Source organism: Populus trichocarpa, chromosome 10 (genome assembly GCF_000002775.5).
Source record: "Populus trichocarpa isolate Nisqually-1 chromosome 10, P.trichocarpa_v4.1, whole genome shotgun sequence".
In the NCBI taxonomy this organism is placed as follows: Eukaryota; Viridiplantae; Streptophyta; class Magnoliopsida; order Malpighiales; family Salicaceae; genus Populus; species Populus trichocarpa.
Genome location: NC_037294.2, coordinates 10,965,172 through 10,990,247, shown reverse-complemented (window position 1 = coordinate 10,990,247; position 25,076 = coordinate 10,965,172). Strand labels below are relative to the sequence as shown.

Here is a 25,076-nt window from a genome sequence, read left to right as displayed (position 1 = left end):
ATCTTGCTGTTGGGAGCTAAAAACATTATTCCAAGTATCTTTATGGGAGAAAAAGAATCTAACTTGCCCTTTTCCCTCTTTATCTTTATTGCTAATTTTCAAGTTGTTATTTTATAAATATATATATTCCTTCATCCAATCCTCTAAAAATAAAAAAGGGCATTCATAAAAACCTGTCATCTCACTCCACCATCCTCTATAAAACACCCAAACCCAACCATCCACATTCCTTAATAAGAACCCCCCACTCAACACACCACCAACACTAAACACACAAGCGCGCTCCTCTCTTTCCAATGGACAAACCCATAGCAGAGACATGGCGACCGGAACCGGCCCATTTCCGGCCACCGGAAACACCACGTGAGCCCATGGAGTTTCTTTCACGTTCATGGAGCTTGTCAGCGTTGGAGGTATCAAAAGCCCTGGCTCCACCACAGATGGTTTTCTCAAGCAAGACCAACCCATGTGGTGCTGGTGGTATGATACAGGAGGATATTATTGGAGAGTTAGAAGAGAGTGGTGCTACTGTTTCTGGAAACCCGTTTTCTTTTGCTTCCTCTGAGACTTCCCAGATGGTCTTGGAAAGAATCATGTCACAGTCGGTGAGTTTAATTTTATATATTTAATCAAACACACGCAGAGGGAGAGAGAGAGAGAGAATAAAGACAATATGTGAGATTTCTTTCTTTTTTCCTTTTGGCTCTCTTTGAGTCTTTGTTTTCTTCTCTCTTGATAATATACTAATCCACTCTGCTTTGTCTTTTTTTGACGCTCTGGTTTTATATCTATTTTGATAAAATCTTGTTTCTGGTTTATTTATATCGAACAGATTTGCAAAATTTATTTCAGTATGATCTTGTTTTGAGGCCTGTACACCCCCTCTCTTTTTTTCTGGTTCCGTCACACCCCCGACTATCGATTGAATTATTTATTTTCCCGTTCTTTACTCTTGAAACACACACGAGCAGAGACTCTGTCTCTCCTTCCTTCACAGTCACTACTACCTGCGATCATTACTTATAACTATCTCAAAAAATGAAGCACCCATTTTTCAACTCTTGGGGTCTGTTAATGCAGCAGGAGGTATCTCCACGCACTTCAGGCAGACTCTCCCATAGCAGTGGACCTCTCAATGGTTCCTTAACGGACAGCCCTCCTGTTTCCCCTTCTGAAATGGATGATGTCAAGGTAATTTTTTTAAGAGTTTGCCGGAGCTAATTAATATTATGAAATCTATTGCTATTTTTGGGGTAATATAATTATACAAGTTTGAATAAAGTTGGTGTCTTTGCTTTTGTGGCTCTCTGCTTGTTTTTGCTCTTTTTTTGAACAAAGCACGACTTCTGTTCCACTGACTTTAGACCACCATGAAACATATCTCAGGCTTTCTCCTTAACCAATGCTACTTATATATATATATTTAAAAAAATTATTTTTAACATTAACATATTAAAACAATCCAAAAATAATAATAATAATAAAATTTAAATTTTAAAAAACATTGTCGGAAACACAATCCAATCTGCCCGGAGTATCTAATGTTCTGTTTCTCTTTTTAAAATAATCAAAGCAATGATACCTATTATACTTTGCTTTGTTCCAAAGAAAACTATATAGTTTCCCTTCTATTTCTATGGAAAAACAAAAGCTAGAGGTAGCAAAAATTGAGTCAGAGGTTAATTGGCCTTCTTTCCTTGTCTATTTTTTTAGCAAAAATGTCAAAAACTGCCATTGCTAGTTCTGTGGGTAACTTGCATAATGACCTGCATGTCCTTTTCTATTGAGATTCAACAATGACCTTCTTTCTTTGATGGTTGTTTTTAGAAAACGCGGGTTTGCGCTGGTCCCCTCGTGAGTGAATGAATTAGATTAGTTACAATACATAACCACAACAGCGAATTTATGGTGTATGGACCCAACTTTTTTTTCCAAAACATCCTAACAACTCGCCTCCATAATTTTAGATTATCACCGATGTGTCTCTGTCATGATTAATTATCAGCCATCAATTTCACTTGCTGCATTAATGTACCCAATTTTAGGTTAACAATAGTTAATCTAAAGTGATGAAAATAATGAGTTAACGATCCATATGTATTCTCCTTGCCAGTATTCTCGATCCAACAACCCTCACAACACACAATTCCGTGCACCTGCGGTAACTCCTGGTGGCAATGCCATCACAGCCGCCGCCACGGGTGGTGGTGGTGGTGGTAAGACTGTTGGTAGGTGGTTGAAGGACAGGAGGGAGAAGAAAAAGGAGGAGACTCGAGCCCATAATGCGCAGCTTCATGCTGCGATATCTGTGGCAGGGGTTGCTGCTGCCATTGCTGCAATTGCGGCTGCAACAGCTGCCTCTTCGGGGGCTGGGAAAGATGAGCAAATGGCAAAGACTGACATGGCGGTGGCATCAGCTGCAACATTGGTGGCTGCACAATGCGTGGAGGCAGCAGAGGCCATGGGGGCAGAGCGTGAGCACCTTGCATCTGTTGTGAACTCTGCCGTGAATGTGCGTTCTGCTGGTGATATCATGACATTAACTGCTGCTGCTGCAACAGGTATGTTTGTTTTCCTTTATTTTTGTTGATCAATCATTTTTATCGTCTTAGATAAATGCAAATCATACATGATCTGCGTGCGTTTATGGAGGGTAGTTTAATGGAAATGATCTCAGACTTTTTGTGTGATTGTTGCAGCGTTACGTGGTGCAGCAACATTGAAGGCGAGAGCATTAAAGGAAGTCTGGAATATTGCAGCGGTCATTCCCGTGGACAAAGGATTAGCTGTAGCTGGTGGAAATGGCAGTAATGGTAGTTCTAATGGTAGTTTCAGTGGTGAACTGGTGCCTGAAGAAAATTTCTTAGGCATATGCAGCAGGGAATTGCTTGCCAGAGGCTGTGAGCTACTCAAGCGCACTCGCAAAGGTGATTATTACTATGTTGTCTGGAATTAATTCAGCTCACAATTGTTTTGTATGTTTAGTTTGGTAGCTTTGTTTTCTTTCTTTCCCCATATTGAATTGAAATTGGAACGTGTCTAGAGAACACATCGAATTGCTGTATTACAGAGAGACATTTTGTATTGTGATTTTTGCTGTTTATTTTGATGATGATTAGCAATTCTATGTCAAAGTGCTTTGTTGGGTAATATTCCCCACATTAAATTAATTTAAAAACTGGTTGGTTTGTAGTATCGGCCTGTTAATCTAAAAAAAACTTGTTACTTGATGTGGAAGGAGGGTCTTGATCAGGTTTCTTTGATCAATGCAGGTGACCTTCACTGGAAGATAGTTTCTGTTTATGTCAACCGAATGAATCAGGTAATTAGAGCTTCTATTCCAAACCTATATTTCCGCTGTAATTGTTTTGGAATCAAATCATTTAATTATTTAGACATGATGAGTGTGAATCTGACGAGGTAAAAAGGGATCGGTGTCAAAGTTAAAGATGATCAAATGATGAAATAAGTAGAACCACTTTCTTTATTCTGCGCTTACCACCTAGCTTTTGAAACTTCTTTTGGTGCAGGTTATGTTGAAGATGAAGAGCAAACATGTAGCTGGGACCATAACGAAAAAGAAAAAGAGTAAGTATCATTGCTTTTGTCTTTCTCTAATAATGTGAAAAACAGAATAGGAGGTGGGGCTTCTTCCATTCTGGGGATTTGGGAAAGTTCAAATGGCACTAAAGTGTAAAAGATCAAAAGGGATTATCTTTAATTCACCTCCTTTTGAATTTACAGATGTGGTGTTGGCGGTGATCAAAGATATGCCCGCCTGGCCAGGCCGCCACTTGCTAGAGGGTGGTGAGCATCGACGGTATTTCGGTTTGAAGACTTTGCAACGGGGTGTTGTCGAATTCGAGTGCATGAACCAGAAGGAATATGATCTCTGGACTCAAGGTGTCTCGAGACTTCTCTCCATAGCAGCAGAAAAGGGCAACAGACATAGAGTGTGACTTATCTACTAGGGGGGTTAGGTTTGCAATGAAGTCGAAAAACTGGGATTTAGGATTATTATTATAATATATATAGACTTGTTAAAGCTTTTTGAGATTTGGTTGGGTTATATTTTTGGTGTTCCTAAATTGTAAAGAACGAGGAATTTAAACATAGCTAGCTTATCCATGTGGGTCTCTCTCTCTCTCTCCAGTCCAGGGGGAATATAGTTGGGGCCTTTGTTTTTGTATCTGAACTGGAAAAGGCAAAGTGTTGTGAATTAAAAGTAAGCAAGAACCATGTGATCCAAGCCTGCGTGTGTTTCACCGTCGAGGGAAATAAAAGGAGAGTCTTGGACTGGGGTGGTCAAAGAGAGGAGTTCGATAATGGAATGGTAATGGAAGATAAAGACACGGCTTGAATCTATGTGCTTCCTGTCATGTGGGCTTTGTTTTTGTCTCCCTGATTTGTTTAATTAATGGAGCGCTTGTATTTTCCTTATGGCGGAGGCCATGATTGTCTTGATTAGGGCATCTCCACTTTACCCAATAATTTTGTTTGGATTAAGTTAATCAAGAGTTTTAACGACGTTTTGATTATTGTAATGTTGGATTCCATCTTGATTGTCAGAAGATACTTCCACTGTATTTGGAATCTTCTAATTCTAAATAAATTTATAAAAATAAATTATAAATCAAGCCCAACAAATGCCCATTAAATAAATGAAAATAAATTATAAATCACACTATGATTCTTTTTTGGCCGATTTTTGAAAAAATAAATGAAAATTACAATTATACTCACACAATTAGTCAGATCAACTAAATACATTATGTTGGGATTATAATGGGCTGGATATAAAGCGGATATTTGCTTTACTTGGCCCAACAAATGCCCATTAAACATGTCTAATGGGTATTGAGGAGGATAAAAAAAAAAAATACATATAGGTATTTATTTTATACCCTATTAATACCCACTAATTTTCTTGTAGACTTGATTGACAATATAGAGACTTGAATGCATAAACTATAATAAAGGAACCAAAATGTATTTTTTAAAAAAATTGAGGACCGGAAAACTTATAAATAATTGTTAAAAATATTAATTTTAAGGAGAAATTTTAACTTTTTTGAACATTGCGAGGATTAAATTGAAAGATTTTGACATTATTTTTAGCAAGAGAGTAAATGGGCGGGTAAACTGGGTATGGACCGGGTATCCAATCGCAGGGGTCGCGACTCTCTCTCATAGAACAAGGCCATAAAAAGGCCACCTGAACAACTTATCCTTGGCACAAGAAACTTACATGAAAACGTTAGAAAGAACAAGGAAAAGCCTAATTAATACAGTAACCATGTCATCCTCTTCTGCTATAGCAACTGTTACTACTACTGTGTTCGAGGCTGGGAAGTATACAACAGTGCTTCAAAAAGTAGAATCAAGAACTACATGCTGCACCGCAAAGACTTCACCTCCACTTCCTGTTCCACCTCCAAAACCACTCTTGATTGTTATGCCATGTGAAGCAGGGGAATTCCCACTTCTTGTTTTCCTCCATGGTTACCTTCTTTACAATTCTTTCTACTCCCAGCTCCTGCAACATATTGCTTCTCATGGGTTCATTGTCATTGCTCCTCAGGTACATATCACTCTCTCTTCTTGACTTCTTCTTTGTGATCATATATAGGTCGTGGGAAAATTTTGATGCAGCCATGGTCAATTACGAATTGCAAGTCTTTTAAATATATTCAAAGGCTCCAAATCTCCTATCGCGGCTGTGAGTGAATTGCAAGTCTGATGAATTTGGATATATCTGTGCCTCTATTAATTAGGATTAATTTCCTTACTAAAGCAGAATTTCTACCCAAAATCAATAGATAACAGATAAAGATTACGATTAGATACTATATTCTGATCCCAAATTAAGATCATTTCGATGTTATTAATTGTTTCATCCATTTACATTTTCTTTTTCCCCGGATTAAAACAGTTGGTCTGGTATTTTCCTGGGTATGTACTATGTGTTACTGTAACGACCACAACCTTTTCTGCTAAAGTTTTTAATTTTCTTTTTAGTATTCTGCAAATTGACATTGGTGTGCCAACAGCGAAGTGGAGATAACTTCATTTCGTTCTCAAAGAAAAAAAAGATAAAACTTTAGTTCCCAAAGAAGCTATGGTGCCACGCCATGCCATGTTGGCCCCCCCGAGTAACTTCATCTCTAAGGCAAAAGATTTCAAAGTATCGTTTTCTCAAGGGAAAATCTAAAGGCCTATTAAACGATTATCAGTGGCATCTTGATGTGATTGATGATGGATGAGCCAGAATGCTCGAGATATTGTATCCTTGTCTCCTGATGCTATATTTCATTTGTCTGTATTCTTTTCAGTCTTCACGTATACCCCATCCCGTGTATAATTGTCCTTGTCTTTCACATTTTAAAGCGACACTTTGAGCCAACTTCTCTATTTTCTCCACCCGTTCCCATTTAAAATTTTGTATCTTCTACGTTTCAAGATACTGGATTCTCCATTTTAACTTTCAAGTCCCTGTTTTTGGTGCTCATGTTTTGCTTTATTTCTATTAATTATGGGGTTAGTAAAGGTCAGGAGAGGGATTCGATCCAATTTCCTAAAGTACTTTGACAAAATGCTGTATATGAGCAAATATGGCATAGCAATCTATGTCAAAAATGAAAACCATCGGATTAGATGCTACAAAAACCATATATTAGTTAAGGTTCGGTTCTTCAATTGCATCAATTAGTGTCTTAGTCGCTTGATGCTTGCCTGTTGATTTCTTCAATTTGAACTTTAACTAGCACTACTTTGTTACTCGTTGAATCCTTTTCTTCTCTGCACTTGGCAGTTATATCTTGTGGCTGGACAAGATTCTAGTGATGAAATTAAATCTGTGGCTGCAACCACAAATTGGCTATCCGAAGGACTGCATCACCTACTTCCACCCCATGTTAAACCAAATCTAAGCAAGCTAGGCCTTGCAGGCCATAGTCGAGGTGGCAAGACTGCTTTTGCATTAGCTCTTGAGAAAGCAGCAGCCACATTAAAATTCTCAGCACTAATTGGTGTGGACCCAGTTGATGGAATGGACAAAGGGAAACAAACCCCTCCACCAGTACTCACATATGTTCCTCATTCGTTTGATCTTGATATGGCAATCATGGTCATTGGTTCTGGCTTGGGTGAGCTGAAGAAGAACCCTCTGTTCCCTCCTTGTGCACCTGAGGGTGTTAATCATAAGGATTTTTTCAAAGAATGTAAAGGGCCGGCTAGTTATTTCGTTGTTAAGGATTATGGACATCTTGATATGCTAGATGATGATACTGAAGGGATTAGAGGAAAAACTACATATTGTCTGTGCAAGAATGGGAAGTCCAGGGAGCCGATGAGGAAATTTATTGGAGGAGTTGTGGTCGCATTTATGAAAGCATACTTGGGAGGTGATAGCAGTGACTTGATGGCTATAAAGGGTGGGCAGACCGGACCGGTGGAACTTCAAACTGTTGAATATATTCTCTGAAAATTATATGATCTGAACTCCAGGCAGCCTGTGTTAGAACAAGTTCTCTCAATTCATGAATATTATTAAGGTGTTCTGTAAGTATAATGATGGTAACAACTTTGCTTATGATATGGATTTTGCAATGAATTTGACGTCGTGTGTAGCAAAGATTGCACGTTGGAAACCATATTCTAGCTACGCCTTCCTCTGTGTCAAGTCCTGTGTTTTTATGGGCTTTAATTAAGCACATGCGTCGGCTTACTAGTTTGGTCCAAAATAATCTCAAGGGAATCCAGTCCATCATCAATCCCACTGCACGCTTTTTGGAATTGCTGTAAAATTTATTTATTTTTGTTTAAAATTATTTTATATATATATATTTAAACTATCTTAATTTGTTGATTTTTAAAATATAAAAAAATATTTTTAATGCATCTTCGAGAAAAACTTGCTTTTGGTGAGAGGTGGGTTTTTTTTTTTTTTTTTGGAAGCCAAAAAAAAAGAAGGAAAACTTGCTTTCGGTGGTGGTTTTTTCAACCTTCCAATTAAGCAAGGGGAAAGCCCCGTCAGCAGCCACCGGGAAGAATGGAACCGTCGGTCTAAGGATCTTCACTATTGGGCTTTTAGATTATGACATGGATCGATGAATAGCGATTGGGACTGCTGAATTCAAACACAAAATTGTTTGTACTGAAAATCAGCTCAAGATGTGTTAGTTGATAGGCGTCCATGAATATGGGCCTTATGAGCCAACTCCTGAACCAAAAATCAAAGGCAAGCCCGCGCACCTCGTCAATATAATTTTTTCTGGTCTTATGGCCACGAACCTCATCAATTAATCATGGTCTTATGGGCCAACTCCTGGACCAGAAATCAAAGGCCCTGCGTGTCTGGCATCTCTTTCTTTTTGCTTTTTTTTTCCCTGTAATTTAATTTAAAATGTCATCTTTAAATTAATTTTGTCCTTTAATTTCTTTTCCAGTATCATCTTTTATTTTTTTATCATAACAAATATTTTTAAAAAAAATTATTAAATCCAGTAAAATTCATAATTCTAATCAGTTATCGAGATGAGTCGTGAGACCCGACCAATATAATATATTTGTTAGATGCGCTTGCAAGCATCGCCAATCACGGCGGAAGTCTCAAGTCTAGTCGTACACCACCTAGCCCACCGGCAACGACAACAGCACTGTCAAATCAAGTATCACTTCAAAATCATTTCTCTTTATCTCGCTTTTATTTCCCTCAGAGAACCCGAAGTAAAGCGAAGGAGGCAAGGAAATGGGCACACTGACGAGACCTCCTTTGGGATTTGAATACATTTTGGAGCCACTAGGCCAACCCTCCCCCGTCCTCTCCTCTGTTCTCAAGCTGCCTCACCCAATCCAGCAAGTGAACTTACCTTTTTTTTTTTTTTTTATGGAAACAAGACGTCATAAATATTGAAAAGGTAGCAGCTTTTTATTCGAGAAACCCTTATTTTTTCAACTGTAGGAGCTCTGTAATTTCAGTCTTGTCCCACTCGTACTTGGGTAAACAACACCGTTACACCATCATTTCGCGGTTTACAAAACCGATACATTGAGTTCGTGTAAATGCTGGATAACATGGTACAAGTTATATTTTAAATGTTTTTAATTTATAAATATATTTAAAAAAAATTAATTTTTTTTAATATTAGTATATTAAAACAATTTTAAAAAAACAATTTTAAATAAAAAAATCAAATTTTAAACCATCAATGTTTTAGCCGCAATACAAATCACGCTCGAAGTGTTTTTTCCCCCTAATCGGAGGCCTTTCTAAATGGTTTATTAAAAACATCCTCAAATGGTAAGTGAGAATTTCTGTATTCAGTCTTGATTTCTCTCTCTTCATAATTAATCACTATACCTTTACGATCCACAATCGCAGTTACAGGACACTCGGATCCTGGCAGTCCCAACTCCTGACTCTTTAAGCAAAACTTGAAATCTCGCACCTTGAAACTGTAATCAAGCAAGGAAGCAAGATAAGCTAAAGCAAATCACAAGTCGTTGAAGTATGATTATCGTAGCAACAAATCCACAGAGATACAAACCCAGCAAACTAAAATACAAGTCTCTGGCCAATCATGAAGGCTTTGATTCGATGCATATTCATAAACAAGAAGGCTTTTTGGTCTTGAAATGCTACAGTACCCCCATGACTTTATAAGATTCTAATGTTAAATATTGTTTGCTCTTTATGACCAAACCTGGATGACTACAAGATAAATATAATTGTATTTGGTCTCACACCACAATCCAACATCCTTCTGGAAAGCTTTAGGGCTTAAAGGGCATTACCTTGATAAGTATAACCAACAATCATAGCAGTCCAAGGTTATCGTCACCGTGAGTTCCGTTGAGAGAAGAGATTGCAGGGTTATTGGTGTTGAATTTTAGAAGGGCCGGAAACTCATGGCCTGGATGTGGGTGATCACGGTGAGAGAAGAAAATTTCATAGATGTGGACTCGAGCCACCAAAATAAGACCCCTGAGCTAATATTGAGTGAGGTTGAAGATGAAACACCCAAAGACCATCAATACAGAGACAAAAATGGACTGCATGATTGCAAGCAAAACTGTTCCAAGCAACTGTAGAAAGAGCAATGAGGGGTCCACACAGGGGCGATGCTTTCACTTTGATGCAAGCATTTATTGAGCCATACTTTTGGTTTTTCTTTTTCTCACTTTTATTAGGATCTCAATGAAATAGTTATTATAGAATTTGCTGAGAATGTAAACAAGCTTCTAAATATCTTTAAAAAAAACAATTTAGTGATTAGGGTTTTATGTTTCGAAAAAAAAAATTATTGTTTTTTTTCTTATTAGTAACAATTTTGATATTTTATCATAGGCTTTTTAATAATTATTTAAAATATAATGACAAAGTTGTTGTAAATAATTTAGTTTTTTTTTATGCACACTAGTAATGATGTAAAATATTATACTATTTATAAGTTATGATATGTAAACTGGAATTTTTAAAAAATAAATATCAAGTTAAGAAAATAAGTGAACTACGTACAAGATGCTTAGTATAATTATTCCTTACTAGTATTTTGTAAAAAGATTTTTAACATGCTTTGAAAAAAATTAAATAATTTTATTCTCATCTTTGTGTGTGTATTTTTTTCTGGAATAATTATTGATAGGGTCCATATGTTTCGCATAAAATACTTTACGAATGCAAAATATTTTACAGATTTTACTGTAGAATGTTTCACATGTAAATATTTTTTAGTTGTGGCAGTGGTGAAGATAATAGTGAGAAAGAATACGATTGTAACATGAAAGAAATGATAAAGAAGACGGTAGTTAAAATAATAAAAAAGATAGTAATAAAAAATGATTAAGGTGGTGACGTGGTGGTGGCGGAAAATGATGATGAGTAATGATTGAAGTGGTGAGATGGTAGTGGTGAGATGACAACAATGATGGTGTAAGAGGTTGTCACGGTGCTGGTGATGGTGGTAATGAAAGGAAAAAAAAGAGACGATGAAAATTATATTGAAAAAATAGATTTTAATTATTAAAATAGTTGTATATTGTAAATAAAATAATATTAGTGAATTATTTTATATTTAATGAGCTTAGAATACTTTTTAATAAAAAGCTAAGTTTAAAATTTGATTATAAAATATTTTATATTGGTTATTTTTTCTATAAAATATTTTACTAAAAACAAACATAAAAAATAATTTTAAAAAAATAAATATAAAAATACATTTATATATATAATATTTTAGACGAAACAAACGGTCAAGGGTATTCTAGATATTTTCAACATGCGCGCACATTTTAGAGCTTTTAAAGTCATCAAGAAAGAATTATATATATAATGTCAGGTCTCGTGATCAGACAGAGGAGCAAGACATCATGTGGAAATTTCGGTGAAATTCCACGAGCAACTGCTATAAATATCATCCCTCTGATTGATTGATTTAAAGGGTAGCAGTGGGGTCCTTTTAAAGCAAGAGTTTGAGAGGCTTTTCTTTTCACAGTCCCTCTTTTTCTCTGTTTAATTTAATAAACGATACTGGCGTATGCAACCGAACAAAAGATTCCCTCATGATAGTTGTATGGCGACGAGATTCCATTACCATAATTCTGCAATTATAATAATATAATAAATAAAGGTTTTTTTCTTATCATGTAGAAAGATTTACTACATCTCCCATTAAATAAATAAATAAAATCATCCTTCTGTGTATTGAAACCAGGAGTAATTAACATCTGTGATTGTAAAATTGCCTTCAACAATAAAATTAGTTGCTTTTTAAATTATATTTTTATTTCAAAATATAATAAAATAATATTTTTTATTTTTTAAAAAATTACTCTTATATCACACATCAAAATAATATAAAAACATAAAAAATATTAATTTTAAATAAAAGAAATTCAAAATTTATTCAACCTCCATTTAGAGAAATTAAGGAATAACAAATGAGGGTTAAATAGGTTCTGCACAATATAACCAAGTAACCCTTGTTCAATCTTAAATTCCATCCACACTCCACCACTCTCTCTATAGATTTGATGGGAAATTTAATTTTTCATCTATATTTGTTATACGAATAAATTCCAATATTTTGATAATTATAAGTTGATGAACATGCCTAGCAAAAATTGCATTAAGTTCTTGCTTGAGATTGCGGCCCAAACAATATCGATCAAAATTCAATTTTTTTTATTTTAAAATTGTTTGATGTGATGATGTTAAACATAAATTTTAAAAAATAAAAAAAATTATTTTAATATATTTATGAACAAAAAACACTTTGAAAACACAACCGATACTATACTCTAAAACACTCCCAACATTACTAAGACAATGTGATAATGATATTGTTTTTCATATCATGTTGAAGATCGTAAGACTTGAAGTCTACCTGTTTCTTCTCTTAAATATGAAATATGAATGTGCATAGAATTATTACTAGAATTGATACAGAAATTGATACTAGAACAGTATAAAATAACGGGAAAATGGTGGTAATCCTCGTGAATTTGATATTTGGTCCCCGCAAATAGGGAGTTGGAAACTATAAAAACCAGAAAAGAAACAATTCTTGGTGCATCTCACTCAGACGAAGTTTTGTTCGCAAAGAACCTGTAACTCCAATGTTCTCTTGCTGCGAAGAAACAACAGTAGAGGGTGTGTGACTGTGTGGTGGGGTCGTTCATTTACTATTTCCGCCATGGCCAAACATGAAAACGAAGCTGGTAATGAAATTATATCTTGAAAGAGGAAATATTTCGAAAGACTTTCAGGTTAGCTAGCCTGGGTAACAAATTGTCCTCTAGCTAGTCAATGAACAATCCACGTGCAAAGAAAATCCTGAAGTATCTTGATTCTTAATTCAAACATTAACTTTTACTTCATGTCCTGCAAGTGGGATACAGGCCGATGGAAATTCTTCACTCCAGGCAAATTTGCAAAGGCATGGAATTAGTAGCTTTGGAATTATATTGTTTGGAAATTGAAATAAAGACAATCGTTTAGGGTTTCTTTCGGATCATCTATTTTTTACTTATTGTGTGAAGTTCATTACCAGTGGGAGTTTAGATAAAAACCAGAACGTTTTAATAAGACAACGGTCAGGAAAACAAAGCTAAAAGACTTTAATATATGTAAGATTTAAATATTGTTTGAACTCAAATTCGAATCAGGGCGTATATTTTTTGTAAGAACCTAAGACAATCAGAGTTTTACTCGCTCGCCTGGACCAATAAAGTGTATTTTTTGGAGGGTGGAGTTTCCTCAAATCCCAAAAAAAAAAATTATGTTTTTTAAAATGAAATATATTTTTTTAAAAAAAACAAAAATTACTGCATGTTTAAAGTTATAATCATGTTGTACTTATAACATATTAACAACATGTGCTATAGAATAATTTACTTCCGAATCAGAAAACATTACGAGGAAAGATAAAACACTCAGATGATATTACGAGGATGTTTGGCAGTGTGATAGCGGTTGCTTTTCAAATAATTTTTTGTGCTAAAATATTTGTCAATAATATTTTTTTATTTTTAAAAAATTATTTTTTACACTAACACATCAAAACGATACAAAACATATAAATCATATTAAATTTTAATAATAAAAAAAATTAAATTACCAAACATGTTCTATCAACAGATTAATTATTATTTTAGAAGTTGCATCAGTTTTCAAATAAAACAAATCAAATCTACTAGACATTAATGCAGTGATTTTCCGGAAATCATCATTCAAGTTCATTCCATTCGCTCTCCTTTGAAGCCAACCAAGTACATTTATTCCTTTTCATTTCACTGAACATCTAATCTATAGCATTTATTGACCGCCGCTTGAAATTTTCAGAGTGTGTTTGTGAGTGAGGAGGATTTTATTTTTTTAAAATTTTTATTTTAAAATATTTTAAAATAATATATTTTTTATTTTTTTAAAATTTACTTTTAATACTTGCGTACATTCAAAAACAAAAAAAAGAATTAATTTAAAGTTTTTTTAAAAATTCAGAAAACCGTAATGGCTTGAATGGCCTCAGCGAATACCAGTATCCTTAAGATCAAATCAATGAGTCATTCAAAAAAAAAAAAAAAAAAAATCAATGAGTCATTCACTTCATTTCACTAAAAAGCTACTACATTTAATATCAATTACAAATAAATAAATTAATGTGGTAGTAGATTGATTAACTTAGATCCCGATTGAAATTGAAATTAGGGTTAAACCTATTTCTTATCAAAATTTGATTATTTTTTTAATATTTTTAAATTGTTTTTATATACTAAATTTTAAAAAATAAAAAGATATATTTTTTATACATAACACTTTAAAAAAACAATTTCTCCTAATCTTTCCATCATTTCATTTAAAAGTGAAATCAATGTCAGTTCTCCGACACCTTCCTTATCCTAAGGTGAGAGAACGTGGAGAATCAGAATGGGCAATTTTGGTACTTAAATCAGCAATGTTGAGAAACTTTCAGATACCAAACCACACGAAGAAAGAAAAGCTATATCATGGAGACTCGAGAGAAATGAAATCTGTCGCATCTCTCTACAGCGGAAAGAGATCATGGATGAGAAAAGCAGAGGATTGCAGAGAAATTATGGTTATAAGAGATCATGGTAAGATTGTCTGAGAGATCATGGTTATAAGATTGCAGAGAAATTAATGAAACACAAACAAGTGGGTGCCTATCTTTTATCTTGCATGTTCCCTGCCAGCTCGTTTCCAATTCTTCTAGTTAGTCTAGTTAGCTACATAATAGCATGGTGGAGACAGTGGTGGTTGTTTTCGTTTGTACATATATGCCCGTTCCTGAACTCTTTCATATGCAACAGTTGTTATTATTGTCTAATTCCTAGTTCTAGCTAGTAGTAACACTATAATGAAATGCATGGTAAGTACATAAAAACTAGGTTAGATAAGAGATTAAGTATAATCTTTGTAATCACGTGACATGAAAAATATTACTCCCCGAAATCTTTTAAGTTTTAACTCAGATACGTCGACTTCAATGACAGTAAAATATCTTCTAGTGTAATACAAATATAAGTGACAGAGAGAGAGAGAGAAAGCAAGAACTCAGGCGTTTCAACTTCTGTTCTTATAAAGAAGCTCATCTTAATCACAGCTTTTCTACTTAATTACAATATGTCTAATGATCAATAAACTTGCATCAATGCATGTTGGAAGAAAATAAAAAACAAGGAAAAGAAAGGATAGTTAAGGAGAGAGAGAGAGAGACAGAGAGGTATCCTGGCCTCTTGGTATAGTAACCTCACCTCTACAGCAACTTACATTCCCAAAGCTCCCTGTCCAATGGCAAAATCATAATATAAGCACATAAAAGCACCCACCTCCATAGCCAGCCAATGGGAGCTACAGTTACCAACATAGTAACATAGCAAGAGAGAAAGTCATTTCTTTTCACTGTATTTGCCTCTTGTACTCTCTTGGTTTTTTTCTTCAAGGCATAAAAAGCTTGTTGCCACACTTACATCTCCAAGCCTCTGGGTAATACTCTAATGGCATACGCCAACCATGTTGAATTGGCACGTGAACTGGTTCACATGGCGAGCACTTGTCGCACTTGGATCTACACGAAGGGGGCGAAGAACCTGGTCCACCGTGTCGCTTCTGAGTCAGAACTCGCGGAAATGCCCCTAACCCACTTCCTTTTCCCTTATCTTCCCCTCCCTCTTGAAGTGATCCACTGCCTGTATATTAACGAAAAAAGGTACCCAATTAGAGACCAAGTAAATAATCATCAAGTTGTTGAAGTTAAGAAGTTGGATTTAGTGAGTGAGTGATATACTTACCTAGCTGGGAGAGTAGTACTGTTGTAGCTGAGGCAGAGAAAAATACAAGAAAAGTAAAGGCAGTGAGTGTTGATAAGTGGTGACGGGGGCGTAGTAGGGACATCGCGGAGGGTGGAGTTGCTGCAAGTTAGAAACCAAGTGTGTGCGTGCGTGCGTGCGTGGGTATTGTGGGTAGCTGTGGAATTTTAAAGCTAAGAAAAAGCGGTGTAAAGAAGCAAAGATCAAGAGAAAGGGATGGTGTTCTTGCAGAAAAAATTGCGTGTAAGCCAGTGGGAGCGACTAGTCCAAGTCAAAGACATCTACCAAAAGGACTAGAGAAAGTGAGAAACATTGTTTCATTGTTTGGCCAAAGGAAGGGTGTGGGGGTGAGAGTGGGGTCAGTAAGACCCTGATTGATGGTGACATGGCATTAAAATCCATGTTACCTTGTTTTATTTACATAAAATGCCACCAATCTGGGACTGGGTAAATTCATTATGTATTGTATGACTTGGTGCTGCCAAGTACCAAGTTTAACGAAAAATCACTGTCCAACTCAAGTAATGAAGCAGGTGCTTCATAAATCAGGTGTTAGCTACTTTAGTTGATAAATTCATCAATGCTACATCTACTATTTCTATTCTTGGAGGATATAAATGAGTATGCTATCTACCCAATAATCATGGGGAATATATATATATATTTTTTTTTTTTATTAACGTGGATGTCCGAACCACCTTCCGAGTATTTCGTTTAATTCGACAAGTCCTGAAATTAACAATCAAGTCAATTTCCAGTAACTCTGAAGTTTGTGGGATTTGAACTGGTAATTTTTAGAAAACAAATATAACACTTGACTAATTAATGAATGTGCAAGTTGTATGGAATATAATTTTGATGTACAAAAACTGACTCAATAATATCATAATCGTGAAAAGAATTATTTTGGGTGATAAACCACACTCACGTTGAAAAGATGAATAGAAAATGAAGGGATTGGAGTTTTTTCAATGGTATAGATATATTCCAACATTGTGTAAAATTACGTTCAAGCACGGAATAATTTTTCCTAATCATTTTCCATTTTTCCAAGTCACAACTAGAAAATTTGAAGACGAACTCGAAGTAATTTTCCTTGTTTTCCAACTTTATAAATCTTTTCCATGTTTAAAAGTGCTTTCTAATATCTTTTCAAATCCCAGCCTTGCCCGTCTCTATGCATCTTCTTTTTAATGAGATAATCCTAGAAACTTGATTTTTACAAATACATTTTGTTAATCTTTTATTTTTTGTCTATATATGAAGAAAATAACTATGATTTTCACACATTTCCCTGTTTTCAATTTTGAAAAAAAAAATCCTAAATGGTAATAAGAGGAAAATGTTTTTGGTTTTCTATTGAAAAATAAAAGGCTAAAATAAAGAAAAAGGTTGGACTTGGAAAATAGACGACATTTTTCGTTACTCAACACACCTTTTTATCTTGTTGAATAACTCAAAATCTAATAAAACTTTTAATGAATGAGAAAATCTTACCAGAAAAATTATCATGTATTATTTTACATGATTTGGCTTAAATATTGATTTTTTTTATACAAGAAACGAAAGGGGGTAAAAATTATTTTTAAGATTTTACTTAAATTTTTAAATTAAAATGATTTTTTAATATAATATAAAAAAATCAAGTATAAATTCGAATTTTATCATTTTTATTATAAATAATAAATTTGTTGAAGTTAGATGACCGGAGAGTTAATCAAGATAAAGGAAGAGCAACTTGAACAAATCTATTATTTTAAATGATCGAAGGATTAAGCTTGGCTTGCTTATTTCATTCAAGTACGTCGATTCAATTTAGGCTTCTTGTCCGAATAAGACAAGGGAGGGTTCATCAAAACTTTTCTCCAAGACATAAAGTGCGAGGACAAAAGTAAAAGTAATATTTCCATAAGAAGGGGGGTGCTCCGATTGAAACAACAGCACCCGTGTGGTTGCGTACCTGTGTAACCATGGGGAGTGCTGTCTCGTACGGGGAGAGCATCTCTATATCAAATTGCTCAATTCATTCATTTTATTTTATACAATGCCTATAATTTTTTTATTAATATATTTATTGAGACTTATGGTGTAACAAATAATATCTAAAAAATACATAACATTATATCTAAAAAAAAATATTATAATAATATCTAAAAATGATGTATTATTTATCAAGATAAAATACATCTGACAATCTTATCAATTACTTTTAATCTTGAACAAATAAATTATATATTTGTTGATGAAATTACTTATTATTTATATAAATCATGAAAAAAAACTTATAATTTTTTGTGTTGTGTAAAAAAGCATTTTCGACAAGTGTAGGCTCTCCCACTACCCATTGTTGAACCATCTCCATGAGAAACCCTTTCTTCTCTCTGCAGAGAAGATATCGTGGAGAGCATAACAAGTACATATAAGCTAGTAAATATGAATGGGGCCAAGAGAGCAGATGTGGGGTCCCCACAAAACACAACAACATGGCAAGACGTTTTTTGATGAAATTATTGTTGTGGAAAAATTATTGAGAAGGTAAGGTGAGGCCAGTTTAGATTATAAATGAACCCACCCCCATGATCTTTCTGTAAGTGCGGGCCTAAACCTAACATTGGAGTTCTGGTATCTCCAGGGTCTCTCTCACTGATCAGTAATAAATGGGGGGTCTGTTCAGCAGCATCTAACGCATCTGGTCTAGGCAGGTCCTGAACTTTCAAGCTACAAATGCCCGGTTCAGGTTTCTGGTTTGGGTCTTATAAGGCAAGCTTACAAGGTTAACATACCAGATAATCTCCTGGAAAGCACTGAAGAAAACAGTAGCAAAACATGGGCTCATTTTAATTTACTCCTGCTTTTATGTGGAAGAAAAATTAAAAAATTAGACAGTTTAATTCATTGAATAGAATCTATAGGCTACACCATAGGCCTGACGTTCGACCAGAGCAATCCAAGAACAACAAACCAGGCCTTCTTTAATGATATTGTGGACGCTCTCGCGGACTGTAGCTCGAGAACAGGTTGGTGTTGAACAGTGGACCTACCACCGGGACAAATCTGGCAGCAAGCAACCGTTACCTTTTTAGATACTGGATTAGATAAATCGGGTTTAGAAAATGGAAAGGGACACTTCATACTCGGGCACTATGCAGTATCCATGCTATCATATTACAAAGGGATTCTGCAAATCCTTTTAGTCTGATTATCTGTGTATCTGTACAGTTTTGGGCAAGAATTGGAAGGAATATCGGATGACGTGCTTTCATTTTCATTTTGGGCTTGTAGATGGTGGAGAACCCACCACACAACTTCTTGAATCGCGGGCCTGTATCAAGGCCAGAATTTATTCGAAATCAACTTATTAGCCATCCTATGTGATCGCTCTGCTTTCCCGTATTTCTAGAGTGCCAGAGCCCAGGAGCTTGCACGATTCACGTCCACAGCATATCAGGAGCATCACAGTAACAGATAGTTCTCTGGGTATATGCTAAGTGACAGTAAGGTTCGATGGATAGCTAACATAGTTGATTGCTAGAGCCTAGATAGCACATCCTGGCTCAAATGGCGTGAGGATCGTAGTTTTTGGTCTGTGGTAACTCCTCGTGCTATGACCTGTCTTATTTAGATACCAGGAACTTTGATTTCGATCAATACAAATGTGACGTGTCTTTCTTTGATAGTAGCTACACACTAAAAGATGATGTTCGAATTTGAGAATTCAGACCTTTTATTTTTGTGAGAGTACCGTTTAACCCTAAATTAATTATTTTTTTTTAGGATTTACAATAATCTAGTGCCCTGCGTTTTTTAACAAAAAAGAAAACAAAGCAACGAAATTGGAGGAAAACACAGCAGTCACTGGCAGGTTTAATACAGGCTTAGCATTTGAAGAAATTAATCAAGTAAGAGCCCAGCTCAAGGAAGATCCTGGATAAACTTACGCAAGGCATTCTGATTAATCAAGTTGAATTTTTGAAGAAATTGTTTTATTCGCACTCCTTTCAATTCAATAAACCAAATCAAAGCTTCAACAGGGCATGTGATTTTCTGTTATTGCTACGAAGAGTTCGTTTTCTTGTTTTTTAAATGGTTTTTTAAAAATATATTAAAATAATTTTTTTATTTTTTAAATTTTATTTTTAATATAATACATTAAAAATAATATAAAAACACAAAAAATAAAATGAGTTTTTTTAAAAATTTTACAAAAACATTTTTATAACACACAAATTTCTGTAATTCTACTAACCGCCGCGAGTCAGGCCTCCGTTACTGATAATGACTATAATAACCCTAATAAGTTCAATCGTAGATTCTATTAACCTGGACGAATACAATCTCCAAAGTCCAAACAATTATTTCTAAATTGCAGCTGCCAAACACGCCACAAATGGATAAGGTCAATTGTGTCTTTCATCTATTCATCTCCTTCCAATCCCGTCCCGTCCGTTTTCATCACTAAGATTACTTACAACGGAGCAAGTAGTGAAGAAAACAGACTAGAGAGAGAAAGAAAGAAAGCACATAAAAGAAACATGGTTGCCCCGGCCAAGGTAAGCTGCTATCCTCACGTCGTCTTCTTCTTCCTTCTTATAATCCATCTTTTTCTGTGGATCTTTTTTTCTGACAAAACTATGTATATCTAAGATGGGTTTTTTTATTATTTATTCTGAGAATTTACGAGATTGAGGTGATTTTGTGGTTTGTTCTATGTGGAAATTTATAGTTTCTTCGAATTTTTGTTGTTAATGGGTGATGCGATGCAATCAGCAGTCATGTTGTCGTTAAGCTAGTGGAGACGGGTAAATGAGGAAGTTTCGATGGTTGATTCCATTGAGGGAGAGATTTTTATATGGGAATTTTGTATCCCTTCCGAGGGCAGGTACTTTTCAATTCCATTCAAGCTATATATATTTTGAGAGACTCAGACTTTCCTTGTCTTGTGATGAGGATTAGATGGACTGGGACCAAATTCTTATGCTAATTGATTTCAATTAGTTGACCCAGGTCTTTTTGGTGGTTCGTGGATACAACATTAATTAAACCAGCAGTTGGTCGTGGGCTTTGTATGTTAGTTGCCTATGGATGGAACCTTAGTACCTATGTATATCAGTACATGGGTACTTCCTTGCCATTCATTAATCTACTGTGGAACGGAGACTCTAAGGTAGTGTTTATACTTGCATTGTCAGGTCTATACCAGAGTCTGTCAAGGTTCACCTCGTGACCTTGCAATGAGGTGCCTTTCCCAGCCGGCAACCATAGTTCCAACCTCATTATCTTCCTCCTCCAGTACTTTGCCCTTTATTGCAGCAATTGAAAAGGAATAAGTTGTGTTTTTTTAGAATCTTAACTAACTGCTGGAGCTTCCTCTCATTGACAAATAGGTTCTGTCTTATTTATTTTTGGATCTTTACTAGTTTCTTCTTCTTTTCTAATGTAGTAACTTTTGTCAGAACTGATGCCAAATAAAAAAAACTCATTAGGTTGGTACATGGTGTTGGATCTTGATATCATGGTTGATAGATCGTATGTAAATTTTTGGACGCTTTGTCTGCATGAAGTTATTCTCTTGTTTTTTAGACTCTGCTCTTAGTGACATTATATTGTTTGGATTTGTTGTTTTGGTTAGGGGGTGGGTGATGAGTGGTTGCCCACGCTTTGAGAAATGTTGAATCCTGGTTTTCTTAAAGGTGAAGATTATGATTTCCTTTTTTTTCCCCTTAAAATGAATGTGTGGTAATAGTGCATCTTCTCTCCGCAGGATCCCAAAGAAGAAGTCATTCAAGCATGGTACATGGATGATAGTGACGAAGACGAGGCTGCCTCATCACAGGGAGCCCAATGAATTTGTCTTTGGACCAACTTTATGGTAGGAATTGCTTAAAAGTCAAAATTGAATGGGATTATCAAATTGTTAAGAGTCTGTAACTTGCATATCATTTGCAATTATGTCTTGCCTTCGGAGTACTTAGTTGGCGGCTTGATGCTGACAACTATGAAACAGATGAAGAGTTGAAGAAGATACGTGAAGCGCGTGGATATTCCTGCGTGGTTTGTCATCTTAACTCAGCATGTTTATACAAATGTGCTGCTATAGTTCTGACCAGCTTATCATGTTATTCCTTCTATTCGAAGGCCCAGGGTATCAATTACCTTAGAAACAATTGGAAAACAGTTCTTGACCTTTTTTTTTTTTTTGCTGAGAAGTGGGAAACATTTTTGGTAACTTTGCACTGTTGAGTAAATCGATTTTTTTGTTGATGCAAGACATGAATCTGATTTAAAAGAAGATTATTTTAAAACAGTTCATCTGCTTTTAGACTGGGGTCTCTTAAATCCTGTAGAATGTTGTTTGAGTAAAGAATAAGAAGGATTGTGTATCAAAATTCATATCATTGTAAACATGACAATTAGAAATATTGCACACAAGGAACCATTTTTACTAAATAATTTTTCTTCAGGACTTCGGTGAAGTTTTCCCAGAGAAGCTGCCTAATTATGAAGAGAAGATCAAAGACTTTTTTGAAGAACATTTTCACACTGATGAGGAGATTCGCTACTGTGGCTGGAAGTGGTAAGATTGGCTACCCCACCAACACACACACTCTTTCTCACTTCGGCTATCAATTCAGGCCCGCTAACTTTCCCTACTTGGTGAAGGTTATTTTCATGTTAGGGATCATAATGACGGCTGGATTCGGCATTTGGGTGAAGAAAGGTGGAATGATTGTCTTACCTGATGGAATTCATCACCGCTTCACATTACCAAGATGACTATATCAAGTGATATATAACAAAACATTCAAGAGAGCTTGTTTGTGGAAGAATGGGAAAAACTCCTCTGTTTCATAATCCCATTTCTTCGGGAACTAGGCTTCAGTCGTAAAACTGCTATCCTCGCCCAATGGTCACGGCCAATGCTCATGTAGTTTCGCAGTTGCTTCATGTTCGCGGATGATTTGCAAGGGAATGATTCTTCGGGTTTTGGTAGCCCCGTCTCTAAAAAAAAGACATGGCATTATCAAATAAAATATTAAGATTTTGAAATAAAATATTTTAATTTGATAAAAATCCAAATTTACTCATTTATAAATAATTTGAAACAAACCATTAGAGATTATAAAAAAAATCAGCTGACAATACAGGTACGAAACGCCTAAAAAACTAGCATTACCAAATTAAGATTTAAGATTACAAATAAGCCATCGTTGAGAAAAATACAAACATAGAATCAGCAGGTGAAAAACAACAGCCGAAAGGCACTGAAAACTAAAAAGAAAGGAAGCTCAGGCTGTTCAAAAACATTGCAAGAAAACAGCGAACGACAAGAAGAGTGTATATACAGATTGATTTCAGTTTAGTGAAACCTGGGAAGCCTGAGAGAGCAATGGACACCAGAGTTGAAATGCCAATCGAATTTCAACCAGAAACAGGAAAGAGGAAAGAGACCCAAGCACTTTATACAATATTTTACTTTTGATTAGCTAAAATCCAACCGGTACAGGGCACAACAGACCACAGCCTGCATAATTGTCTGGTTAGTATTGTTTTAATGAAATATATTAAAATAATATTTTTTTTAATTTTTAAAAATTATTTTTAATGTTATTGCATATTTAAAAATATTAATTTTAAACAAAAAATAAAAAAATTTAAATTTTTAAAAACAATGTTTTAAAATCCATTTATCACTTTTAAGATTGCGTTGCAACCACCTTTTCAGAACAAAACCACTAGTGACATTTCTTTTTTAAACGACACTCTAGAGTCTAGAGGTATTTGTTTTTGCGACGCGGCCACACTTAAAAAAAATCTTGATTTTAATTTGTTTTAAATTATTTTATATATTTTTAAGTTATTTAGATGTTCTAATATTAAAAAAAAAATTATTATTATTTTAATATATTTTTAAATCAAAAAAATTATAAAAAACAATATATCAAATATTAAATTAGCAAAGGATGCGGTCTGTAAAGCTGTAAATACGGTTTGAAAGAACTTGTGAGTTATAGAAATCGATTTGACCTTCTCGGAAAGAAATCAAGAAAGAATTGTCAGACTGAAAACGGTACAAGGAAGAAAGGGTATAAAATATCGAATCAGTCCTATCATTTACTTACTCTGCTGACTCAGATAAATTGACTGTTTCTTGAACGTATAAACATGACAAGCAAATTTAGTTGAACTGTTCCTTCTTATAAGGTTGTTTCTGGTTAAGATTGTCGAAAGTATTTTGAGAGAGATAAAACCAAGTCACATTCATTCCCTCGGAAGAAATCGAGAAAGCTGATTCCAGATAAGAGGTGGATCTGCAATAATTCGATCCAAAAGTTACATTTGATTAGCCCCCCTCCCCACCCCAATCATCCTCTCCAACGTCAACCTCCTCCTCCTCCTCTTGTTTTTGTGGAAATCTACTTCAGATTTGGTCGTGTCGGGTTTATTCCTCTTGTTTCTACATTCATCTTCCAGCCTCTCGAGAAAGAAACTGTTCGGTCTAACTTTACTTCAATTCGATAGTTTATTCCAAACTCTTGCATTTGTTTAATACCCTTTTCTCCATCGTTCCATCATCCTCCCGAGCGTTTACTGACACGTTAGCCCCCATAACGTGTTCTCTTGTAAATCGAACCACTTGTCAGCTAAGGTAGGAAATATCTTCTTGTACTTGTGCCTTGGATGATGCTGGATGGCCAACTATCCCACACCTGTCCATTAATTTAATTGAGGGGGAACAAAAAGTGAATCTTCTAATTACCATGTGCTTAAAGAATCCCTATTAAACCAAAATATCTCAACGAATCTCGTAGCATGGATGGATCGCATATGAAAGTTGCATGCTAATTATGTTTCAAAACCTAATATGGTAATTTAGTGTTTGAATAATAATTAATTATATGTTCATGTTAATTTTTTTTTTCATTCATGATGGTTGATTTCAAAAAATTCAATAATTGAAAATAATCTTTTTTAATAGGATTTAGAGATACTCACATAATAAAATCAGTGATTTTTTAGTAATAAATTGAAATAAAAAAGATAATGAGATTAAAATTCTAAGAACAAGAATATTTATTTTTATTTTTGTATGATAAATGCTATGAAAATTAAAGTATAAATATTTAGACAAGATAAATTGTGAACTTTTTACCTGAGTGATTCGAGGTGCATATATAACCCATGAATCTAAGGATATTGTGTTTGACCGCTCCTCAGACCCGTATCTATTTGAGCTCAGCACATAG

General features: G+C 34.9%; 3 protein-coding genes and 1 long non-coding RNA gene across 13 annotated transcripts; 3 read left to right on the top strand and 1 right to left on the bottom strand.

The window, feature by feature from the left end:
• The first annotated feature begins 146 nt into the window (after positions 1–146).
• LOC7498060 (VAN3-binding protein) lies at positions 147–4,544 on the top strand. Of its 2 annotated transcripts, none has more exons than XM_024611379.2 (7): positions 147–605; positions 1,084–1,191; positions 2,114–2,561; positions 2,700–2,927; positions 3,273–3,322; positions 3,531–3,588; positions 3,745–4,544. In XM_024611379.2, the coding sequence occupies exons 1-7, from the start codon at positions 297–299 to the stop codon at positions 3,957–3,959; spliced, it is 1,416 nt and encodes a 471-aa protein (XP_024467147.1). In that variant the 5' UTR covers positions 147–296; the 3' UTR covers positions 3,960–4,544. The 2 variants fall into 2 exon arrangements, with proteins under 2 accessions (XP_024467147.1, XP_024467146.1); XM_024611378.2 differs by having other exon boundaries at positions 150–605; positions 1,081–1,191.
• A 619-nt stretch (positions 4,545–5,163) lies between these two features.
• Positions 5,164–7,652, top strand: LOC7474174 (chlorophyllase-2). The gene is made up of 2 exons (XM_002315716.4): positions 5,164–5,581; positions 6,812–7,652. Exons 1-2 carry the CDS (start codon positions 5,249–5,251, stop codon positions 7,481–7,483), a joined length of 1,005 nt encoding a protein of 334 aa, XP_002315752.2. The 5' UTR covers positions 5,164–5,248; the 3' UTR covers positions 7,484–7,652.
• A 7,412-nt stretch (positions 7,653–15,064) lies between these two features.
• On the bottom strand, positions 15,065–16,132 carry LOC7498059 (EPIDERMAL PATTERNING FACTOR-like protein 5). Its single transcript, XM_002314629.4, has 2 exons — positions 15,814–16,132; positions 15,065–15,711 (listed from the first exon to the last, which is right to left on the bottom strand). The coding sequence occupies exons 1-2, from the start codon at positions 15,914–15,916 to the stop codon at positions 15,461–15,463; spliced, it is 354 nt and encodes a 117-aa protein (XP_002314665.1). The 5' UTR covers positions 15,917–16,132; the 3' UTR covers positions 15,065–15,460.
• A 4,032-nt stretch (positions 16,133–20,164) lies between these two features.
• Positions 20,165–22,902, top strand: LOC18102508 (uncharacterized). 9 transcript variants are annotated; one of them, XR_002984046.2, is made up of 5 exons: positions 20,165–20,381; positions 20,602–20,710; positions 20,836–21,521; positions 21,593–22,405; positions 22,492–22,902. It is a non-coding gene; the product is annotated as an uncharacterized LOC18102508 (long non-coding RNA). The 9 variants fall into 9 exon arrangements; XR_002984048.2 differs by having other exon boundaries at positions 20,827–21,521; XR_002984049.2 differs by having other exon boundaries at positions 20,555–20,710; positions 21,461–21,521.
• The last annotated feature ends 2,174 nt before the right edge of the window (positions 22,903–25,076 follow it).

What these genes read in the sequence shown, in the direction of transcription:
- LOC7474174 (XM_002315716.4), top strand. Translation starts at nt 5,249, where the DNA reads ATGAAAACGTTAGAAAGAACAAGGAAAAGCCTAATTAATACAGTAACC. An exon ending in TCATTGTCATTGCTCCTCAG is followed by an intron (nt 5,582 to 6,811) that starts GTACATATCACT and finishes TGCACTTGGCAG; the next exon opens with TTATATCTTGTGGCTGGACA.
- LOC7498059 (XM_002314629.4), bottom strand. Translation starts at nt 15,916, where the DNA reads ATGTCCCTACTACGCCCCCGTCACCACTTATCAACACTCACTGCCTTT. An exon ending in AGTACTACTCTCCCAGCTAG is followed by an intron (nt 15,712 to 15,813) that starts GTAAGTATATCA and finishes GTTAATATACAG; the next exon opens with GCAGTGGATCACTTCAAGAG.
- LOC7498060 (XM_024611378.2), top strand. Translation starts at nt 297, where the DNA reads ATGGACAAACCCATAGCAGAGACATGGCGACCGGAACCGGCCCATTTC. An exon ending in AAAGAATCATGTCACAGTCG is followed by an intron (nt 606 to 1,080) that starts GTGAGTTTAATT and finishes CTGTTAATGCAG; the next exon opens with CAGGAGGTATCTCCACGCAC. An exon ending in ACTCAAGCGCACTCGCAAAG is followed by an intron (nt 2,928 to 3,272) that starts GTGATTATTACT and finishes TGATCAATGCAG; the next exon opens with GTGACCTTCACTGGAAGATA.